This window comes from Pelobates fuscus, chromosome 1 (genome assembly GCF_036172605.1).
Source record: "Pelobates fuscus isolate aPelFus1 chromosome 1, aPelFus1.pri, whole genome shotgun sequence".
Taxonomy (NCBI): Eukaryota; Metazoa; Chordata; class Amphibia; order Anura; family Pelobatidae; genus Pelobates; species Pelobates fuscus.
The window spans coordinates 340,187,950-340,207,051 of record NC_086317.1 but is presented as its reverse complement, the minus strand read 5'-3'; the positions used below and the strand labels follow the sequence as shown (position 1 = coordinate 340,207,051).

The following is a 19,102-nucleotide window of genomic DNA, read 5'->3' as shown; positions in this document are numbered from 1 at the left end:
AGCAGCATTGGCAGGGTTGAGATCATTAGGGGCATTTTGCTTTTGCAACCTCATGTATCTTTCTTGAGTCATAAACGGCATCACTTAATTGTAACATAGCAACCTCAGATCCCCTGGACCAAGCAAACACAGATTAGGCAATTGCATTAATTTTTATTGTGTATTGCTTATTAATTTTTAAGACTACGTTGGAAATGGCAATGCTAAATGCTAAGGAAAGCTCAGAAAATTCTATGTGTGATCTATGTTATGGTTTTGGGGGTATATTCAGTGCACAAGTGGTTAAGGTGACATTCCAAATAACACACAGTTTAATGATGTGGTTGGATTCAAACTGTCAATATTCGGATTAAATATGTCTCAACTCCAGGGCCTGGCATGGATTTGTAAGGATCTATGAAGCATTTCTTCGCATGCTTTTCTCATTAAACGCAAGCGTAGATTCCTGTCCTTAGGAGACACCGACAAGACACAGATCATTTAAACACTGAACATCCTGAACTTTTAACAATAAAAAAAAAAGTGGAATGAAAAAAATATAAACTAAAGCCTTTTGCAGGGATACTAGGCAAAGGTGAAAAAGACAGAAATGAGCTTCTCAAATCCCTTTGTGATAGAAAGAATGTTGACATAATTACCTGAAATGGATTCTGAATCTGAGCGTGTTTGCTACTAAGCCTGATATCTGGGTTAAGAATAAAATCAGTTTTCACACTCCCTACTCTCAGAGGAAAGCCTCTTTAGTTGGTATCTGGCTTAGTTCTAAACTTTAGCTATACTTAGCATGCGTTACTATACCTGGTCAGCATCAACAAAGATGATTTTGTCTACAGCAAGTGGGAAAAGTACGTCCAGGAAAAGAATTTTATAGCCCCAAATAATCCTCTGTTTCTCGGATTGTTGGTGAAGCCACCGAGGCCATTTGTACTGTACTAATTCGTACTGGAATCCATACTCCTTTGCCATGTAGGGAATGATTTCCTAAGGATACAGATAGTTTTTTTTTACTTCCATATGCGTACATGTAGCTTTTTCAGTCATTTGCACATCATTTTTCTATAACAGATAATAGCTTGACGTAGCACGTTCCAGAGTCCACTACAATTGATGGTGTATGTAACAGACATTCATTTTTGAACCCTTCCACACAATCGAGGAGGCATATATCTGAATTTTATCAGGAACCCAACCCAAAACAAAATACTACCATCTTTACTAGTCATTCTGCCAAACAGGGCCTTATAATATTACACAAAATAATAATATAAAAATCTCATACACACTACTGAATTAACATAAAACATGTTCTGTATTTTATTTTACATTTTCTGTGCATAATATCTAAGCGTAATCTTTAGAAAGATTTTAGCATGCAATCGAAACTTCAAGGACCACTAAAGCCACACAGGTCACTTCATCTCAGTGAAGTGGTCTGTGGTCTGTGTGCAGTGGCCCTGTCCTTTCAATCCTATAATGTAAAACTTTGCAGTTTTTGCTAACTCCTCTTCTAGTGGCAGTTATACTAACAGCCAGTGGAAGTGCCTCCTCTACATTGACGAGTAAAACATTGGATGTGTGCATGGCTCTCCCTGCGCATGTGCATCAGGTTTCCAATGCTCCTCTATGAGGAACAATGGATTGGACCAACAATTTAGTAGGCCACACCTCTCCATGACTCAATGCTGGAAAAAGGTGAGTAAATCTGGTGTGGGGGAGGGAGGAGGGAACATCAATAACTAGGGACAGGGACACCAAGGCCTTAGGAATACAGGTTTGTGTTGTAAAGTGTACAATTATTCAAGTGGCTGCAGTTTGAAAATACATACATATCTATGCTCCAACTCTGAGCACCACATACCTTAAATGTGGGGGAGAGATAGTTTTTTAAAAACCAAAACTTCACTGGTGTTTTTGTATGTCTCAGAACGGAGAGCATCATGATTCTACAACGGGAAGGAAAAAAAAATTTAAAAAAGATTAGAACACATTTTGTACATACTATTAGACAGTTCACTGCATGGTAGAGGAGTCAATCTTGTGGATTTTAGAATTACTTTTCTGTAGTTCAAAGCTGGGACTGAGATGTAATCACTGAACACAGAAGCAAAGCCTGGAAACATTAATGAAATCACAAAGTACCATTGTAAGATTAGATGCCACAACACAAGCAAGAGGAGACCCTTTGATATCAAGTGAAAGTGTACGCAAAACATCAACATTTAAGGGCTCATCAAACTATGGATGAAAATACTTCCAATTTTTTATTGCATTACATACAGAATCTTAAAAAAATTGTAAGAAAAAAAATAAATAAAAATAAAGTTACTTACCTTTAAAGTTCCCTGCAGGAGCACTATTTAATGAGTCTACCTGTAGCTTCAAGTACAACCCTCTGTCACAAGGATGAGAAAGTCCAACATGGTTTTCTCATTCTAAACTGTGGGATCTGTTCTTAAACACCTGTCTGGCTGGAGTTTATAGTACAAGTAGTTTACACTTCAGCAACAATTGCACTCATCACATGGAACTGCTCCGCAACTATCATGGCTGCTATCAGTTTATACTAGCTTGGCTCACAGTTTGTGGGCAGCTGTTGGCAGAGCCGTTATCTATGCCCCTATTTTTGCAGGACAAATATGAGACTTTGCCAACAGAAATTAACATATAGGTTTCCTGACTGACCTCTCTGAGGGGCTGTGTCAGAGCGGTTTTAATTTTTACAACTGTCTGCAGCACAAAGTTACTCATCCAGGGTTATTTACTCAAGTGAGAATTTCAAAATTAATTAAAGGAACACTATAGAGTTAGAAACACAAACATGTATTCCTGACCTTATAGTGCTAAAACCACCATCTAGCCTCCCTGGCCCCCACTTGCCCCGCCCCCCTAAATATAACAAAATCTTACTTTTATTCCAGTCTGATGCTGCTGGCTCTGCCCCTGATGAGCCTGCTTGGCTGACATCAAAAGTGTTGATCAAAAGCCAATCACAATGCTCAATGCTTTCACATAGGAAAGCACTGGGTGGACAGAGACTGTCAAGGAGGCATATCAGGGGCAGGGCCAGCACAAGCCAAAAACAGCCCTGGCCAATCATCATCTCCTCATAGAGATTAATTGGATCAATGCATCTCTATGAGGAAAGTGCAGTGTCTGCATGCAGAGGGTGGAGACACTATGGTAGTACTGCACAGTGTGCAGCACTGCCCCATGAAGCACATCTAGTAACCATCTGAGGAGTGGCCAGTGGAGTTATCACTAGGCTATAATGTAATGTTACTGCAAAATCCCTGAAGGGAATGATTCTACTCACCAGGACAAATGCAATAACCTGTAGATGTTCTGATGACTATAGAATCCATTTAATTTAAAAGGTGAAAATAGCCAAACTAGAAAAAAATCCAAGTCAACTATGCTTTTAATTTATTAAAAATTTAAATTAACTTTGAATTCTCAATTTAGTGAATAACAGGGTTGAGAGTAAGTACAGGGTCCTGTCTACAACATACATATTACAAATATACAAAGTTGTTATGGTTCTAAGAGTGACCCTTTAAAGAGAACATGTCACTTCGAGGATATTTAATAGTATGTTCACTAATCCCCTCTATTCAAAAAGTATGTGTTTGTAAAATCTGAAATATGAAAATAAACATAGGAACCCACGCCGTTGTATTTACCCCTACCTTGGAACAAGATGCTATGATATATTCCACTCACTGTATAAAAAATGATGTCTGTTTCTGCCAATGGACAAATTGGAAGAGGAGAAACAGATATCATGTTTCTGTTTTCCTTCTCATTTGCACAGAGTGCCCTGGTTTGCCTGACTAGAACTGGAATGTGATGTCACTTGCTAAACATTTAATACAAATTCAATTGAACATGAAGCATCACAGGAAATAAAGCTAACAAGATCCAGAAGATTGTCATTGTTTCCCTCATTTCCCTATTTTCTAAGTGTGTCTGGGTGTACAACAGAGCAAAATAGCAACAATGCGCTCAGTATTGTGTCCTTAAAGTATAGTAAATATGTTTACAAATCAGTCTGCGTAAAAAAGATGCATTGTGCTTAATTACGGGTAGTATACCAATGTTAGGGTACTAGAAACACATAGGAAGTACTATGAGTTATAATACCAGTGGAGGCTAAGGATACCAATCAGGATTAATAATCAAAAATAAAAAAGAATTTATTGAAAAAATATATATGTTAAAAATTGCCGAAAAAATTGGCAATCACCCAGAGTGTAACACACTAACTAAATATAGTGGAAAAAACCTACAATAAAATAAATAATTAAGTGAAAAATGGCTTGATAACTAGAGATTCAACAATTCTAAAGTTGCACTCCATTTGTTGTCCATGGAGCACACGTCTGTACTTCACAAAAATGATGATAAGCGGGGAGTATTGGAGGGGGAAGGATATCAAGCCATTTTTCACTTAATTATTTATTAACAACAGTAACTCATCCAAAATATAATTTCATAGGAAAATGATGTCTCTGTAAAGGGAAACTATAGACACAAAACCAAGAGAAGTTATTTTTTATAGCATCGTGACATTTTTTTTTTTTTAATAACAGCAGTTCTTTCTATGACTATATTCTCAATTGCAACTGGTAAGTATATGTCATCAGGATTAATTTGTCTCTACTGAAACATGTTTTTTTCCTCCTCTTCCAATGTTAACACGAGAGCAGTGATATTCTACAGAAGGGATTTATATACTTAAGGTATTAGTCCTTATAGCTGCAGGAACATAGAAAAGATTAATATTTAATTTCTCATGAAGGTATTATATGCACCTCCCCAATTTCTCCAATCTTAATATCTTTACTTGTATAATGACCTGCCTTAAGTAGATCTCCTGTATTAACAGCTTGGTTTTCAACCCTGGGAACTGATTTCACTTCTACAAGGAGATATACGTAGTTATGTTTCAGAGAAGATATTAGAAGTTTTCCAAAATGCTTATAAGCATTTAAGCCATAATTAGAATGTTCGTTTTCCCAAAGGGAAACAAATAATATGAATAAAAAAAGACAACAATTAAAACCCTAGTGATAACACACAATCTAAATGAAATAATACAGAATTTCAAAGACAGGCATAAGCATGTTTAAGTATAGGCAGTTGGTATCATAGCAATCTATGGCAGTGGTGTAATCCCATGTGGTGAGTAGAACTGTGGCTTTGAGATAAACCTCATCATATTCCATCAATATCTGCAAAACAGAGGTTTATATGATAAGAACAAAATAAGAGGCTACGGATTGGTGGAGACTCTTGCTGGCCAGGGACAAGTATTTCAGCTGCAGTACTTGACAGTCCAGCGATGTAAGGACATTAAAAAGTAGGCACATTTTGGTTTTCTTTGTTGTTTATTATTTGGACTATTTTTTGTTACTATTTTGGAATGTATTAATGATAGAATTAATTGAAAACATTGAGGAGGGACGCATCCTGCCCTTTATGGTTCTTTAGTGTTGCACACAGGTATATTTGAAGACATTATTAGGCTCCTTTAGTAAAATGTGGGTATGCTCATCCACATCAAGGTGATTCAAGAACAGCAAGCTCAGTTTGTTTATGTCATGGCACATGGGCAATATGCCAACCATTGGTAGGAATTAACTACAGGTGACATCTACAACAGTAGTTCTCAATCGCTCCAGAGACACACTTAAATCAGAGAAATATTTTCAAGACACACAATTTTATATTACCTTCATCAGCAATTTGCAAAATGTTACAACCTTACTCAATAGATATGCATACTTCTAGCCAAATTAACTTACATCCAAGTCTCAATCTGACTGCAGGCATTCAATAAAAAAAAACAACAAACAACATATTTAAGGACTGCATGAAAACTATTACCACCCTGAAGTCAATAAGGTATTGGCCCACTTTGAGGTGTCATGAGGTCCACTGGTTGTAAACCATTGCACTTTAACAAACTTTCTATTCCTCTCTTTAGTAATTCAGTTGATGCCATATCTAGTGGTTATCACTTTGGCAGAATTGTGAACAGATCATTATACAAATTCTTAATTTCAGTGTCATGCCAATTTTTGTTTTTTTTACCTTAGAAACCGTTCATACAAATGCCCAGATGCAACAGAGAAAATGTTTAAAATGTCAGATTTCTTTTCTTTTTCCTCTGTATTTCCAGCTCCTGTAAAACTTGACAACAGAAAATATGATTAGTTTTTATTCCCCCCCAGGGTAAATAGGTCAAAGAAAAGACACAGATTTGCAAATAAGCCTTTGCCAGTTAAGGGAATATTAAATGCCAGGGTTATAGGCGACAGTCATTTCTATGTGTGACATTGTCTTGTAATTGAGAGAGTAATGTAGGGAATTCACACATTATCAAATCTAACCAGTCACAATCAAGAAAATAGCTGTAGGACTCAGAACCACATGCTGTCCATGTTAATTAGAGATATATTACACATACACTCCAGAAAATCTTTCATATTATTCTAGGCCTTGGGGCTTCCTTGTTCTTCTACTTGTCTAACAAAATAACTGGGATAAAGAAAAATACATCAAAATGTATTGGCATGTACATATATAACTTAAGGGACAAATAAATAACATGTGGCTTCAAATGTGACAGATTTCAGATTCACAATTCAAACAGCAATAATAGCATTACCCCATGGACGAAAATAAAATAAAAAATTGGCTTTTTGCATCTCAAACTCAGAGGTCACATTCAGGAAAGTATTAGAAAATTAGATTCCTACAATATCCTTGCACTGGTCATCTGTCTCACTCCAAAAGACAAACCGGGAAAAAGACACCTTGTATCATTATACTTTAGATTCAAAGAAAATGTAAAATTATCTACTCTCAATGGGACTCTATAATGGTTCAACTCAGTGTATTGTCCTAGATAGGTTTTTCAGGGTGCTATGCAAAAGCTAACCTGCAACACACTCTAACTGGGATTCAGAAAATAAAATGGAACTGAAGCAGCATGATTTCATTTTAGGATGACATCCAATATAGAGTTGAGAATAAAAAACATTTGGCTAGAGCTGCCTGCTTCATTTGAAAACAACCTCCACCAAAATACTGAAGGAAGTGTCTGGGCTGTAGGGCTCTGCTACAATATGGATCACATCATTCTCAATAAATTGCACAGAAGCTGTGAAAGTGCTATGCTTGAAAACGGTTTATTTAGAAGACAAAGGTGCTATATCGACATGTGGATTCCATCAAGAATCATACCGATCCCCTATCTTCTTTAACAAAACCAGTACCAAACTTCATCTGATTGACAACTCTGTATTTCCACCTTAATGCAAATTACGAAACATACCCAGAAGTTTCAAATGGCACAAACTAACCGAAATCCTCAGTTTATGCTTCAGAGACATCCAAGGATATGTAATGACTAACCAGCTACATCTGAACGCAGATAAAGAGTATTTTATCGTAAGGGTAGCTCTGGGATATACATGAGATTAGTGGGATTATGGGTGGCAGATAAAGATATTAGGCAGGGATATTTACTTTATAAGAGTTTTTCTTTCAAACATAAAAGCTTCTTTCCTACAATCATATAAACTGTGCTAGGACTTTTAAAGTAAACAGGTGTTGTTTTGCATGCTAATTTTTATATTAATGACATATATATATCTACCTCATAATAGAATTCCACAATCCTGATTTCTCCTCCGGCTCGTTGCTCAGAAGATCTGCATGTATTTGATCAGGTTTCTTCTGCACCTGGTTTTCATAACGAAATGATCAATTTATGAACTGAATATGGAAATGGCATTTGTGAAAACCAACTCTTTCATTAAAGCGTGAAAGCTCAAAGGGACAGTGCTGTGACTTACTTTGACCTTTAAAAGAATGAAAATGATATGCACTCTTGCACTCTGTTATTTTGCCTGATTTGTAAGATTTGGCTTCGGTGGTGGTGGGTCATTCCACGACATTAAAGACGGAATATTAAATAAATAGTTATTTCTACACCTTAATAAATGGCTAAATCATTTTACAGGCACATTCCATTCATTGTTCTTCCTGCAATATTCTAGCAAGTACTATAGTTTTTTTTTTATTCATTCACTCAACTCAAATTATATTTTATTATATTATAATTAAAGTCACAAAATCTATGCAAAAATAGTCAAATTGGGACTATAGCTGGAGAATGGAAAATTGGAGAATTTTTCCAACTCTACCCATTTCATCAAATGCGATTCGGATATCAATTCACAATAATTCTGAGTTTAGTAAGTAAACGACAGCAACATTGCAGATAATGGTAATAAATCATATTGTCTTTTCACCTTCAGAAAAAAACAAACAAAAAAAACCCCAATAATATGGATCTCTCTTCACAGTGTTTCCTGTCAGTTACAGAATGCACACCTCCCAAGTGTCCCTATTTAGGGTTCAAAGCCCTATGGTTCCTCTTTTCTAGTCTAGTCTAATGTCTCTCTTTACTAGGAGCTCCACATTGTTGTGCTTGAATATATAACAGAGCATCACAGCAATAATACTTTTAATAATGTGTCAAACTCCATGATACTGCTGGAAGAGCTTCTAGTTGCTGTCTGATTGACAGCCACTAGAGGAAGTCTTGGTTCTGCAATGTAAACATTGCAGTTTCTCTAAAACCGCAATGTTATACATTGCAGGGCTATGTGGACATGGACACTGCACCCAGACCACCTCAATGAGATGAAGCGGTCTGGTTGCCTTCAGTGTCCCTTAAACTACAATGAATGTGTTTAGAAATCAGTCTGAGTAAATAAAATGCATTGTTCTTGTTCTAAATCCCATTTAAGTTTAATAAAATTCATAATAATAAGTCAGCTAATTTATTTCTGAACAGCCCCACATCTGGCCACATACCCACTCACACCCCTACAGTTGAGGTGTCCCTCTTTGCCCATTTGAACTTTTTGGAGGTATGAGAGAGAGAGAAATGTCCTCCACCTCCCCATAACATTAGACTAAATATAGCAAACCGTGCTCAAGTATTTTTCCTTTTGTAAATCACTATTTTCAGTATTTACATAATATTTCTATTCGCAGCATCCCATTTTTACAAGGAAAGCTGTGCTTTGAAACTGCTATTTATTCTTTATATTACTTTTTTTTTTTTTTTTTTTTTTTTAAATATCACACAGAGGTATTGCAGTGAACTTAAATTGAATTGTAAAAGTTAGGCCGAAATAGCTAAGTTTTGAAAATTCTCTGCTATAGTCACATCCTAGATTTTGCTATTTTGCTGGAGTAAATTTTCTGTTGACTTTTTACCACCATTTGCTTTTCAGTGAATAAGGCCTACTGCTGTTTGCCAACAAAAAGTGAATGTGCAGCCTTTGACTTGTTAACTAGTTCCATAAAGCAAGGTTTGAAGCTGAATTAACCTTTTCATTGGAATGTTTTTTTCCCCATAATTAAAAAAATAGATTATTTTAAAAACAGCATATACATACATACATACTGTAGCTATCATGTAAACATAGCATTACATATTGTCATCTAATGTACATATTACTATTTAAAAAAAAAAAAAAAGTACATTAAAACAAATATTTATCAACCTTTTAGAGGAATATTGGACAGGAATTAAAAAGGGTTTAGGATATCCCTTATTATAAATTGCAATGCAATTTTGTCACATACAGGAATAAATACAAATGACCAAATCCTGTCCTGTCACCACTTTGTCGTCTTGTCCAATTGAATGCTTCTCATAGCATGTGCCAGGTTCATCCTTACAAAAGCTTCACATTCTGAAGCTGAAGCATTGAATCCAGTGCTCCCCTATCATAAGAATTAAAGCATATTCCACAGTCCGACTGTTGTAGTAGTGAAACACCCCCAGTGGCTGCCTGGAAAACATTGACAGGACCACAAAAACCAGACCACTTTATTGAGATGAAGGGGTCTGGTTACCTATGGTGGTGTTTAAACAAACTATAAAGATAATGTCTACATGAGGGTGTAAAGTCTGCATATAATAAGTATTACAACAAGAATGTGCACTGTACAGAGAATTGCTGCTGAGACTGAAATCTGCAATAATCCAGTGAAGTCAAATCAGATCCCCCCCCCCGATGCAGAAAGTGTAGATCCCCAGATGTTGTAGAACTACGACTGCCACTATGCTTTGAATGCCTTTACAGTGGCAAAGCATCATGGGAGCTGTAGTTTTAGAACATCTGGGGATCTATCTTTTGCCAGCCCTGCTGTAGAGTTTAACGAAATGTAAAGGGAGGCCCTCCATTACTATTCCGTTTGCAGAAACACAATAGAATAAATTGAGTTCTAGCAGAGAAATCATTTTCTGTGGTGGGTGAAAACAGCCCTGGAGCAAAGAGTAAGGTGTGTTTGTCTTGGCTTAATGTAAATTCAAAATGAATGTTAGATGTGTAAACACTATATTTGGATGGAGGTGGTTAAACAGAGCATTTCATTTTACCAAGTTTTGCAGTATAAAAAATGTATAGTTACTTACATGCACTTTAATGATCTTACTGTTGAAATTATTCAACACCACAATAACCTCTTCTTGGTCTAATGGAGAATCGGTGCCCATGTGTCTAAGATAAAATAGAAGAATTTACATTATATTAAGTACAAGTAAACACACAATGGGATCTATTCACTTAGCGACGCAACTGACTTAGGTGGACTCTTATTTTTTACCCCCAAAACACTACTATTTGAACATAATTTTGCAATTCAGTTCCCAACTCACCTTAGTGAACATTACTTCTCCAGGTCAAATCCAAACCAAGCAGGGCATTTGAGAATTTTTTTTTTTTTTTTTTTTACAATTTGCAAGTTGGTCCAAGACACATTTCTCAAAATATACTTACCGTACTTTTCTCTCTCTAGTTTTCCTGAGTAAATTAACAGAGTTTTGAAGTATCTTATTTCAGTAACTGGCTTTGCTTTTCATGACACTTGTAGATGATATTGATTCTTCTAGCACTTCAAATACAATTACAACGGGAAGCTTATTTCACCGAAGCAATGCAAGAGCAACTCAGAATGAGTTCTAGGTCAGGCAATCTTTGCAAAAGCTTTGAAAGATATGAACAAAAGACAGTATATTATCTTCTTTTTTTTTATCTCCCTGACATCACTTACAATGTTTGGAAAAAACTGACGTTTCATTTTTTTTGGCAAATAGAAATAGAGACTTGATTTGTTATTTTTTTTATATTTTTTTGTGCTACACATGGTTAGGCTACAAAATATACTTGCACAAAACCCTCAATTATACAGATGTAATTTACCTTAAATAATTGTATCTCAATCTCTAAATTGAACTTTAATCACATACAGGAGGCTCTTGCAGGGTCTAGCAAGCTATTAACATAGCAGGGGATAAGAAAATCTTAATTAAACAGAACTTGCAATATAGAAAGCCTAAATAGCGCTCTCTTTACAGGAAGTGTTCATGGAAGGCTGTGCAAGTCACATGCAGGGAGGTGTGACTAGGGTTCATAAACAAAGGGATTTAACTCCTAAATGGCAGAGGATTGAGCAGTGAGGCTACAAGGGTATGTTCTATACACCAAAACTGCTTCATTAAGCTTAAGTTGTTCAGGTGACTATAGTGTCCCTTTAACTACAAATCACCTTAAAGGACCACTCTAGGCACCCAGACCACTTCAGCTTAATGAGGTGGTCTGGGTGCCAGGTCCTTCTAGGGTTAACCCATTTTTTCATAAACATAGCAGTTTCAGAGAAACTGCTATGTTTATGAATGGGTTAAGCCTTCCCCCTATGTCCTCTAGTGGCTGTCTCATTGACAGCCGCTAGAGGCGCTTGCGTGCTTCTCACTGTGATTTTCACAGTGAGAGCACGCCAGCGTCCATAGGAAAGCATTATGAATGCTTTCCTATGTGACCGGCTGAATGCGCGCGCAGCTCTTGCCGCGCGTGCGCATTCAGCCGACGGGGAGGAGAAGAGGCGGATTGGAGGAGGAGAGCAGGAGGAGAGCTCTCCGCCCAGCGCTGGAAAAAGGTAAGTTTTTACCCCTTTCCCCTTTCCAGAGCCGGGCGGGAGGGGGTCCCTGAGGGTGGGGGCACCCTCAGGGCACTCTAGTGCCAGGAAAACGAGTATGTTTTCCTGGCACTAGAGTGGTCCTTTAACATGTGTTATGCTTTGACATAACTGTTCAACTAAGATACATTTTTTATTTTTTTTAATATATTTTTGTTTTATAATTATACACGTTAACATTACTAATTTGTATCACCAGTTAAGACCCGACTTAATACTATGCATTTTTCAGTAACAGTTTAGTAGTATTCCAGTATTCTTGCTGAAGTTATGAACAAGTGATTAATTTACACAAGTACACATAAAAGTACATAAAAGTACAAATAAAATTTAACTGATAGAGGGGCGTATCTTGACCGTGCATGTGAGCAGACGTGCAGAAACGGAGCTCTCCTGGTCCGCGGCAAAAAAGCGGCTCTAACAGCGAGAAAAACCCTAAGAAACGAGCAAAAAACTCATACATCCACAGGTAAACACCCCTGCTCCTAATGGCCACGAAGAAATTTAAACAAAAAACCCTAAATCCTCACCTAGAACGGTCACAACCCGCAGAGCCGAAAAACCAAGATGGCGCCGATGGACGGCACTCACCTGCTCACAGCTATGACACAGGCGAATACCATCCAGAGCACAGCAGCCCAGCAACAAATGACTAACAGGCTAATCATGCAGGAGCTGCAAACCTCATTTAAGGCTGACCTCCAACAGATGACCGCAGACATCAAAGCGGACATCCACAACATGGGGGAGCGCACTACCCGTCTGGAAGACAGGACAGAAGAACTGGTGGAGGCACATAATACAATGGCAGAGGCCTACACAGATCTAGAGCGCAAACTTAAATCCTTGGAAGAAAAGGTGGCTGATCAAGAAGACAGGAGCAGACGGAATAACATCCGTATAAGGGGTATACCAGAGACCATATCACAACAAGATTTACCCAAGACCTGTTTAAAACCCTGATCCCTTCTCTGTCTGAATTCGACCTAATCTTGGACAGGACCCATAGACTCCCCAAGCCTAAACATCTCCCGCCTGATACTGCGAGAGATACAATCACGAGAGTACATCATTTTACTGTCAAAGACAGGATCATACAGACCTCCAGGAACGTGAACAAATGGCTGGAATTGTATAAAGATATCAAGCTATTCACAGATCTCTCCTCAGCAACCATGCTCAAACGCCGAGCATTTGCACCAATCACAGAAGCACTGAGAAACTCAAATATCCCCTACAAATGGGGCTTCCCTACAAAACTACTAATTAAAAGGAACGGCGTAGACAAGCCCATCATGACTCCAGAAGACGGCGCTACAAGAATGGAACATACCTTTCCTATCTACCAGCCCTCGGAAGAAACATGCAACAGCCCAAGTGCCAAAGACGCTCTCTAAAGACTGGTCGCGAGTTCACAGAGCCTCCCAAGCACGCATGGACCCAGACAAGTCACCGACCTGAGAAACCTAGACATAACGCCACGCAACTTCCTCCAACGAACTTAACGTACAGGTTTACATCGTTTATGTTTTATGTTACTTTTGTTGTTTACCTTATGATGCCCAGTAAGGGTTTAAAGAGGAACAGACCTAATAGGTCTGAGAGGAGTTGGACGCCCCCTTGTGGATATGTATATACTAAAACGTAACTTTTAATAACGCTAAAATAAAAATCCTCAAAATGGAGAAAACAAAATAAAGTAATAATAACTGAGTATGGAGAGATAGACTATTAGCTCATAGATGGGATGTGAATACATCTTGAATATGTCTTATAATAAGAACAGAAGGAGTCTTCAAATAAAGATAAATCCCAAATAGGTGCTAAAATCGTTGCTACAATCTACTGGTAGCTATTTAAGAACGGTTCCCAATCTATAATAATAAATGGTAAATCACAGTACCTGAAAATCTCTTAGTAAAGACTTGTAAGGTCTAACAGAGTAGCAAAGTGTGACAAATGTTACACAGCAGGAAAAAAGTGATAAGCAAACATCTTATAAAGATACTGCTAAAAATAGCTACACAGTATAAAGTAGAGAGATTGCTAATGCAGATTCGATTGTATAGATGAAGATCTAGTATAAAGTTGCTACAGCTTATATAAATTTGCTAGTGCAAAGTAAAGTGTATAGCTGAAAATAAGTTATAGAGAACTGCAACTAAATTCAGCAAGAAAAATATGGGTATCTGTTGAGAGAGGGGGAAGGATAAAAAGAGAGTCACCAACCTAGACCATCCCTTACACCCCAGACTAAATCCCCAAGTGAAGCACAGTTGCCGCTTACTAGAGTTAAGAATCTAAATCCAATTCTGTCTAACTAGTTTGTAGTAATAACGACCGCTGACTGAAGAGGCAGTTTTATAACACACGCCAGCCATGCTAAAAAACAGAGACCGGCAGAGTATACCAAACTCTTGGAAGAAATCCGAACTCTAACACATTCAAACAAAAGAGACCCAAACCCAGCCACAAAAACAAAACTTCTAGCTCTCCAAAACAAACTAAACAGCATTGAACTAGCTAAAACAACATACCTACTCAGGAAACTTAAACACAATTTTTTCACGAGGGCATCACAACTGAAAAAAAGGAATGTCGCCTCCAGGATCGCCTTCCTCAATGACCCCAAGGGTACAAAGGTAACAAACCCCCAAAACATTGTAGACCAATTCGCTTAATACTACGGCGAACTATACAACCTCAAGCACGACCCCAATGTGATAATGCCAACCCCAGACAAAATAGACAAATTCCTATCTACCTTGAACCTACCCAAACTGACGGAAGACGACCTAGCACCCATGAAACAACCCTTCTCTCTAGACAAACTCACAAAAGCAATTTCTCAACTCCCAGCACATAAATCGCCGGGCCCAGATGGCCTAACGAATGAATACTATAAAACCTTTTCACCAACAATAGCGCCACTACTCCTCCAACTAGTCAACAAATGCGCTACAACGGGCACACTCCCAGAAGAAATGCTCTTGGCACATACCGTATATACTCGAGTATAAGCCGACCCGAATATAAGCCGAGGCCCCTAATTTTATCCAAAAAAAATGGGAAAACTTATTGACTCGAGTATAAGACTAGGGTGGGAAATGCAGCAGCTACTGGTAAATTTCTAAATAAAATTAGATCCTAAAAAAAATATATTAATTGAATATTTATTTACAGTGTGTGTATAATGAATGCAGTGTGTGCGTATGTGTGTGTGTATGAGTGCAGCGTGTGTGTATGAGTGCAGCGTGTGTGTATGAGTGCAGTGTGTGTATGAGTGCAGTGTGTGTGTGCATGAATGCAGTGTGTGTGTGTATGAATGCAGTGTGTGAATGCAGTGTGTGCAGGGCCGGTGCAAGGATATTTGCCGCCGTAGGCAAAAAAATGTTTGCCGCCCCCTCCCCCCCCATATGTCCTGACTTCCCCTCCTCCTCCCTCAGTGGTCCTTACCTCCCCACCCCCGTGTTCCTTCACCCCCCCCCCCCAGTGGTCCTGACTCACCCCTCCCCTAGTGGTCCTTACCCTCCCCTCCCCTAGTGGTCCTTACCCTCCCCTCCCCTAGTGGTCCTTACCCTCCCCTCCCCTAGTGGTTTTTACTTCCCCCTCCCCTCCCATAGTGGTCCTTATCCCACCCCCTCCCTCTCATAGTGGCCCTTATCCCCCTTCTCCCTCCCATAATGTTCCTTATCCCCCCCATCCCTCCCATAGTGGTCCATATACCCCCCCCTCCCTCCCATAGTGGTCCTTATACCCCCCTCCCTCCCATAGTGGTCCTTATACCCCCCTCCCTCCCATAGTGGTCCTTATACCCCCCCTCCCTCCCATAGTGGTCCTTATACCCCCCCTCCCTCCCATAGTGGTCCTTATACCCCCCCTCCCTCCCATAGTGGTCCTTACCCCCCCCCTCCCTCCCATAGTGGTCCTTATACCCCCCCCTCCCTCCCATAGTGGTCCTTATCCCCCTTTTTTTGTTATTAATTTTTTTTTTTATTATTATTTTTTTTTTATTTTATTTATATATTTATTTTTTTTCGTCCCCCCTCCCTGCTTGATATATGGCAGGGAGGGGGGCTCCTTCCCTGGTGGTCCAGTGGCAGTTCAGTGGGGGGGAGAGGGGTGCTGGCAGAGCTGTAACTTACCTGTTCTGCAGCTCCTGTCAGCTCTCTCCTCCTCTGCGCCGTCCGTGCAGCTCCTTCTATCAGCTCACACTGTAAGTCTCGCGAGAGCCGCGGCTCTCGCGAGACTTACACTGGGAGCTGACCGAGGTGCTGAACGGACGGCGCGGAGGAGGAGAGAGCCGACAGGAGCTGCAGAACAGGTAAGTACAGCTCTGCCAGCCCCCCTCTCCCCCAGTCTGTATTATGGCAATGCAAATTGCCATAATACAGACAGTGACTCGAGTATAAGCCGAGTTGGGGTTTTTCAGCCCAAAAAATGGGCTGAAAAACTCGGCTTATACTCGAGTATATACGGTATCTCTACTCTCCCCAAACCAGGCAAACCCCCCACACAGTGCAAACATTTTCGGCCTATATCCCTCCTAAACGGAGATGCCAAACTATATGCGAAGCTATTCAGTAACCGACTTGCCCCCCTCCTGCATAAAATAATTCACAATGACCAATCCGGGTTTATCAGAGGCCGCCAGGGCTCAGATAACACCAGAACATTTTTAAACATGATCTCAACATTGGAGTCCAAAAGATCATCAGGCCTCCTCCTCGCCTTGGACGCGGAGAAGGCCTTTGATCGCCTGAACTGGGCCTATATGACTAAAGTTTTAGCACAATTTAACTTTCCTGCGTCCACCATAACTAGCATCATGGCTCTATACCATCGACCAGCAGCAAAAGTATCGCACGGAGGGTTCCTTTCCACTACATTCTCCATCACAAATGGTACCCGCCAGGGATGCCCCTTGTCACCCCGTCTGCACATACTTGCCCTAGAACCCCTGGCCCAAAAGATCCGCTCGCAACCCGATATACTAGGAGTCAATATTCAAAACAAAACGTACAGTCTAGCCTTGTTTGCCGACTACATATTTATAGCACTGTCAGACCCACAAAGCTCTCTTACTCCACTATTAGACCTCCTACGGCAATTTGGCAATATCTCCTACTACCGCCTAAACCAAGACAAGACTCAAGCCCTACCAATAAACCTACCAAAGCCCCTGTTGGACACACTCCAGTCCTCCTACCAGTTCGACTGGAAGTCAAACCCAATCACATACCTGGGAATAAAGATAGCACCCTCAATCTCTGCCACTTCACAGCTAAACTACAAACCTCTACTAACACTATGTAAAGTGGAAATGAACAGATGGAAACACGCAAAAATCTTGTGGTTAGGAAGAATTAACACATACAAAATGATGATCCTCCCATGTATCCTATATATTTTTAGAATGATACCATTAGGGATCACAACCCAATTTTGTAGAGCACTACAAAAACTATGTGGCACTTATATCTGGGGCGGGAAAAGACCACGAGTATCCTTAGCACTTCTCCAGACCACACCACGACTTGGAGGAGTGGGACTCCCAAACTTAAGGCAATACCATAGAGCAGTGATTCTTTCTACGGGCATACTCCTTCATGCTCAACCAGGCACATTACAGTGGGTGGACATGGAAAGAACACAATTTACAGACATATCTATAACTGACTATCTATGGGCACCGAGGAAGTTTAGAACTAAACGCACTGACCTGTTCCCAACCACACAACTCACAATATCCATATGGGACACCTTTATGGAGACTATAGGCCACAAGGACACATTACACACCAAATCCCCAATCTCAGTCTTAAGAACCATAGTACCCAACATCCCCCTCAAAGACTGGAACACAGCAGGAGTGACAGAATATCACAGCTCTTGGACGCCAAGGGCATAATACCATTCCTGGTCCTACAAACACAGTGGCAACTCCCAAACAGAGCTATCATTTCCTACCTACAACTAAAAAGTGCGATACAAGCACACACACCGTCACTGCATACATACACCACCAGACGTGACTAGACTCACCTCTTACTTACTCCTAGACAGGTGCTAGTAACCCAAAACACTTACGCTATGCTACAAGGCATGGCAAGAACTCTCAACAACCACATCACACCCCTATAAAATCCATTGGGAGACAGACTGCGGGACAGTACTGACGGACTGTGACTGTCTGCGTGCCCTCAACGGCCTCTCTAAATGGACAAAGTGCTACACGCACATTGAAGCCCACAAAAAAGTCCTCTACCGCTGGTACATGACACCACAGAAGCTTTACCGCATATACCCCAATACGCCCCATACTTGCTGGAGGTGCAATGCGTCTACAGGAACCTTGGAGCATCTGTGGTGGTCTTGCGGCAGCATCCAACCCCTTTGGACCGCCGTATCCACAACACTGGACCAACTTCACATCCCCAAATTCCAATTGACAAAAATCTCATGTCTCCTGCTACTACTCCCAGAAAAACTCACCCTAGCACAAAAATAGCATCTCTTACTATACTGGCGGCAAGGAACTTGCTAGCACTGCACTGGAAATCACAGACCTTCCCATCCTTAGCCCAACTCCAAACCAAACTCACTCAGTACAAAACCTATGAAAGAATGGCAATAGTATCCCCACAAAATAAACTTGCATTTGACGTGAGCTGGGGAGACTGGGAGGGGGAGGTGGACGAAACAGGAGGGATGCCCGGGCAAAATATGTAACACAGTAAAACGAAAAAGGCGACAAAGCTAACAACTTCCTCACGAACACAACAAAGACCCTGCTCTCTGGTGGGGACAGGACACATACAGTACACATAAGGTAATCTTTCAACAATCTACCAGTACTCTCACGCTCCTCTTCCCCCCCCCCCCTCATACACCTCCCATCTAACCAGATTTCCCCCCCCCACCAAGTTTTCACCCTACCACAGGGGCTACCCACTTATACACCAACGCACTTAACATAACGAGGTATGACTCCAGCACCTCCCAACCCACAAACTTGGGACTAGTTGACGTAAAGAAC

General features: G+C 40.0%; 1 protein-coding gene across 1 annotated transcript in view; it reads right to left on the bottom strand.

Moving 5' to 3' along the window:
* Positions 1 to 19,102, bottom strand: part of UGGT2 (UDP-glucose glycoprotein glucosyltransferase 2) — a 250,653-nt gene that overhangs the window by 43,385 nt on the left and 188,166 nt on the right. The window contains exons 30-34 of the mRNA XM_063425741.1: positions 10,505 to 10,589; positions 7,664 to 7,749; positions 6,094 to 6,192; positions 1,859 to 1,943; positions 799 to 981 (exon numbers count right to left, since the gene is read on the bottom strand). Coding sequence (XP_063281811.1) covers positions 799 to 981; positions 1,859 to 1,943; positions 6,094 to 6,192; positions 7,664 to 7,749; positions 10,505 to 10,589 — 538 coding nt within the window. The remainder of the gene's footprint in view (positions 1 to 798; positions 982 to 1,858; positions 1,944 to 6,093; positions 6,193 to 7,663; positions 7,750 to 10,504; positions 10,590 to 19,102) is intronic.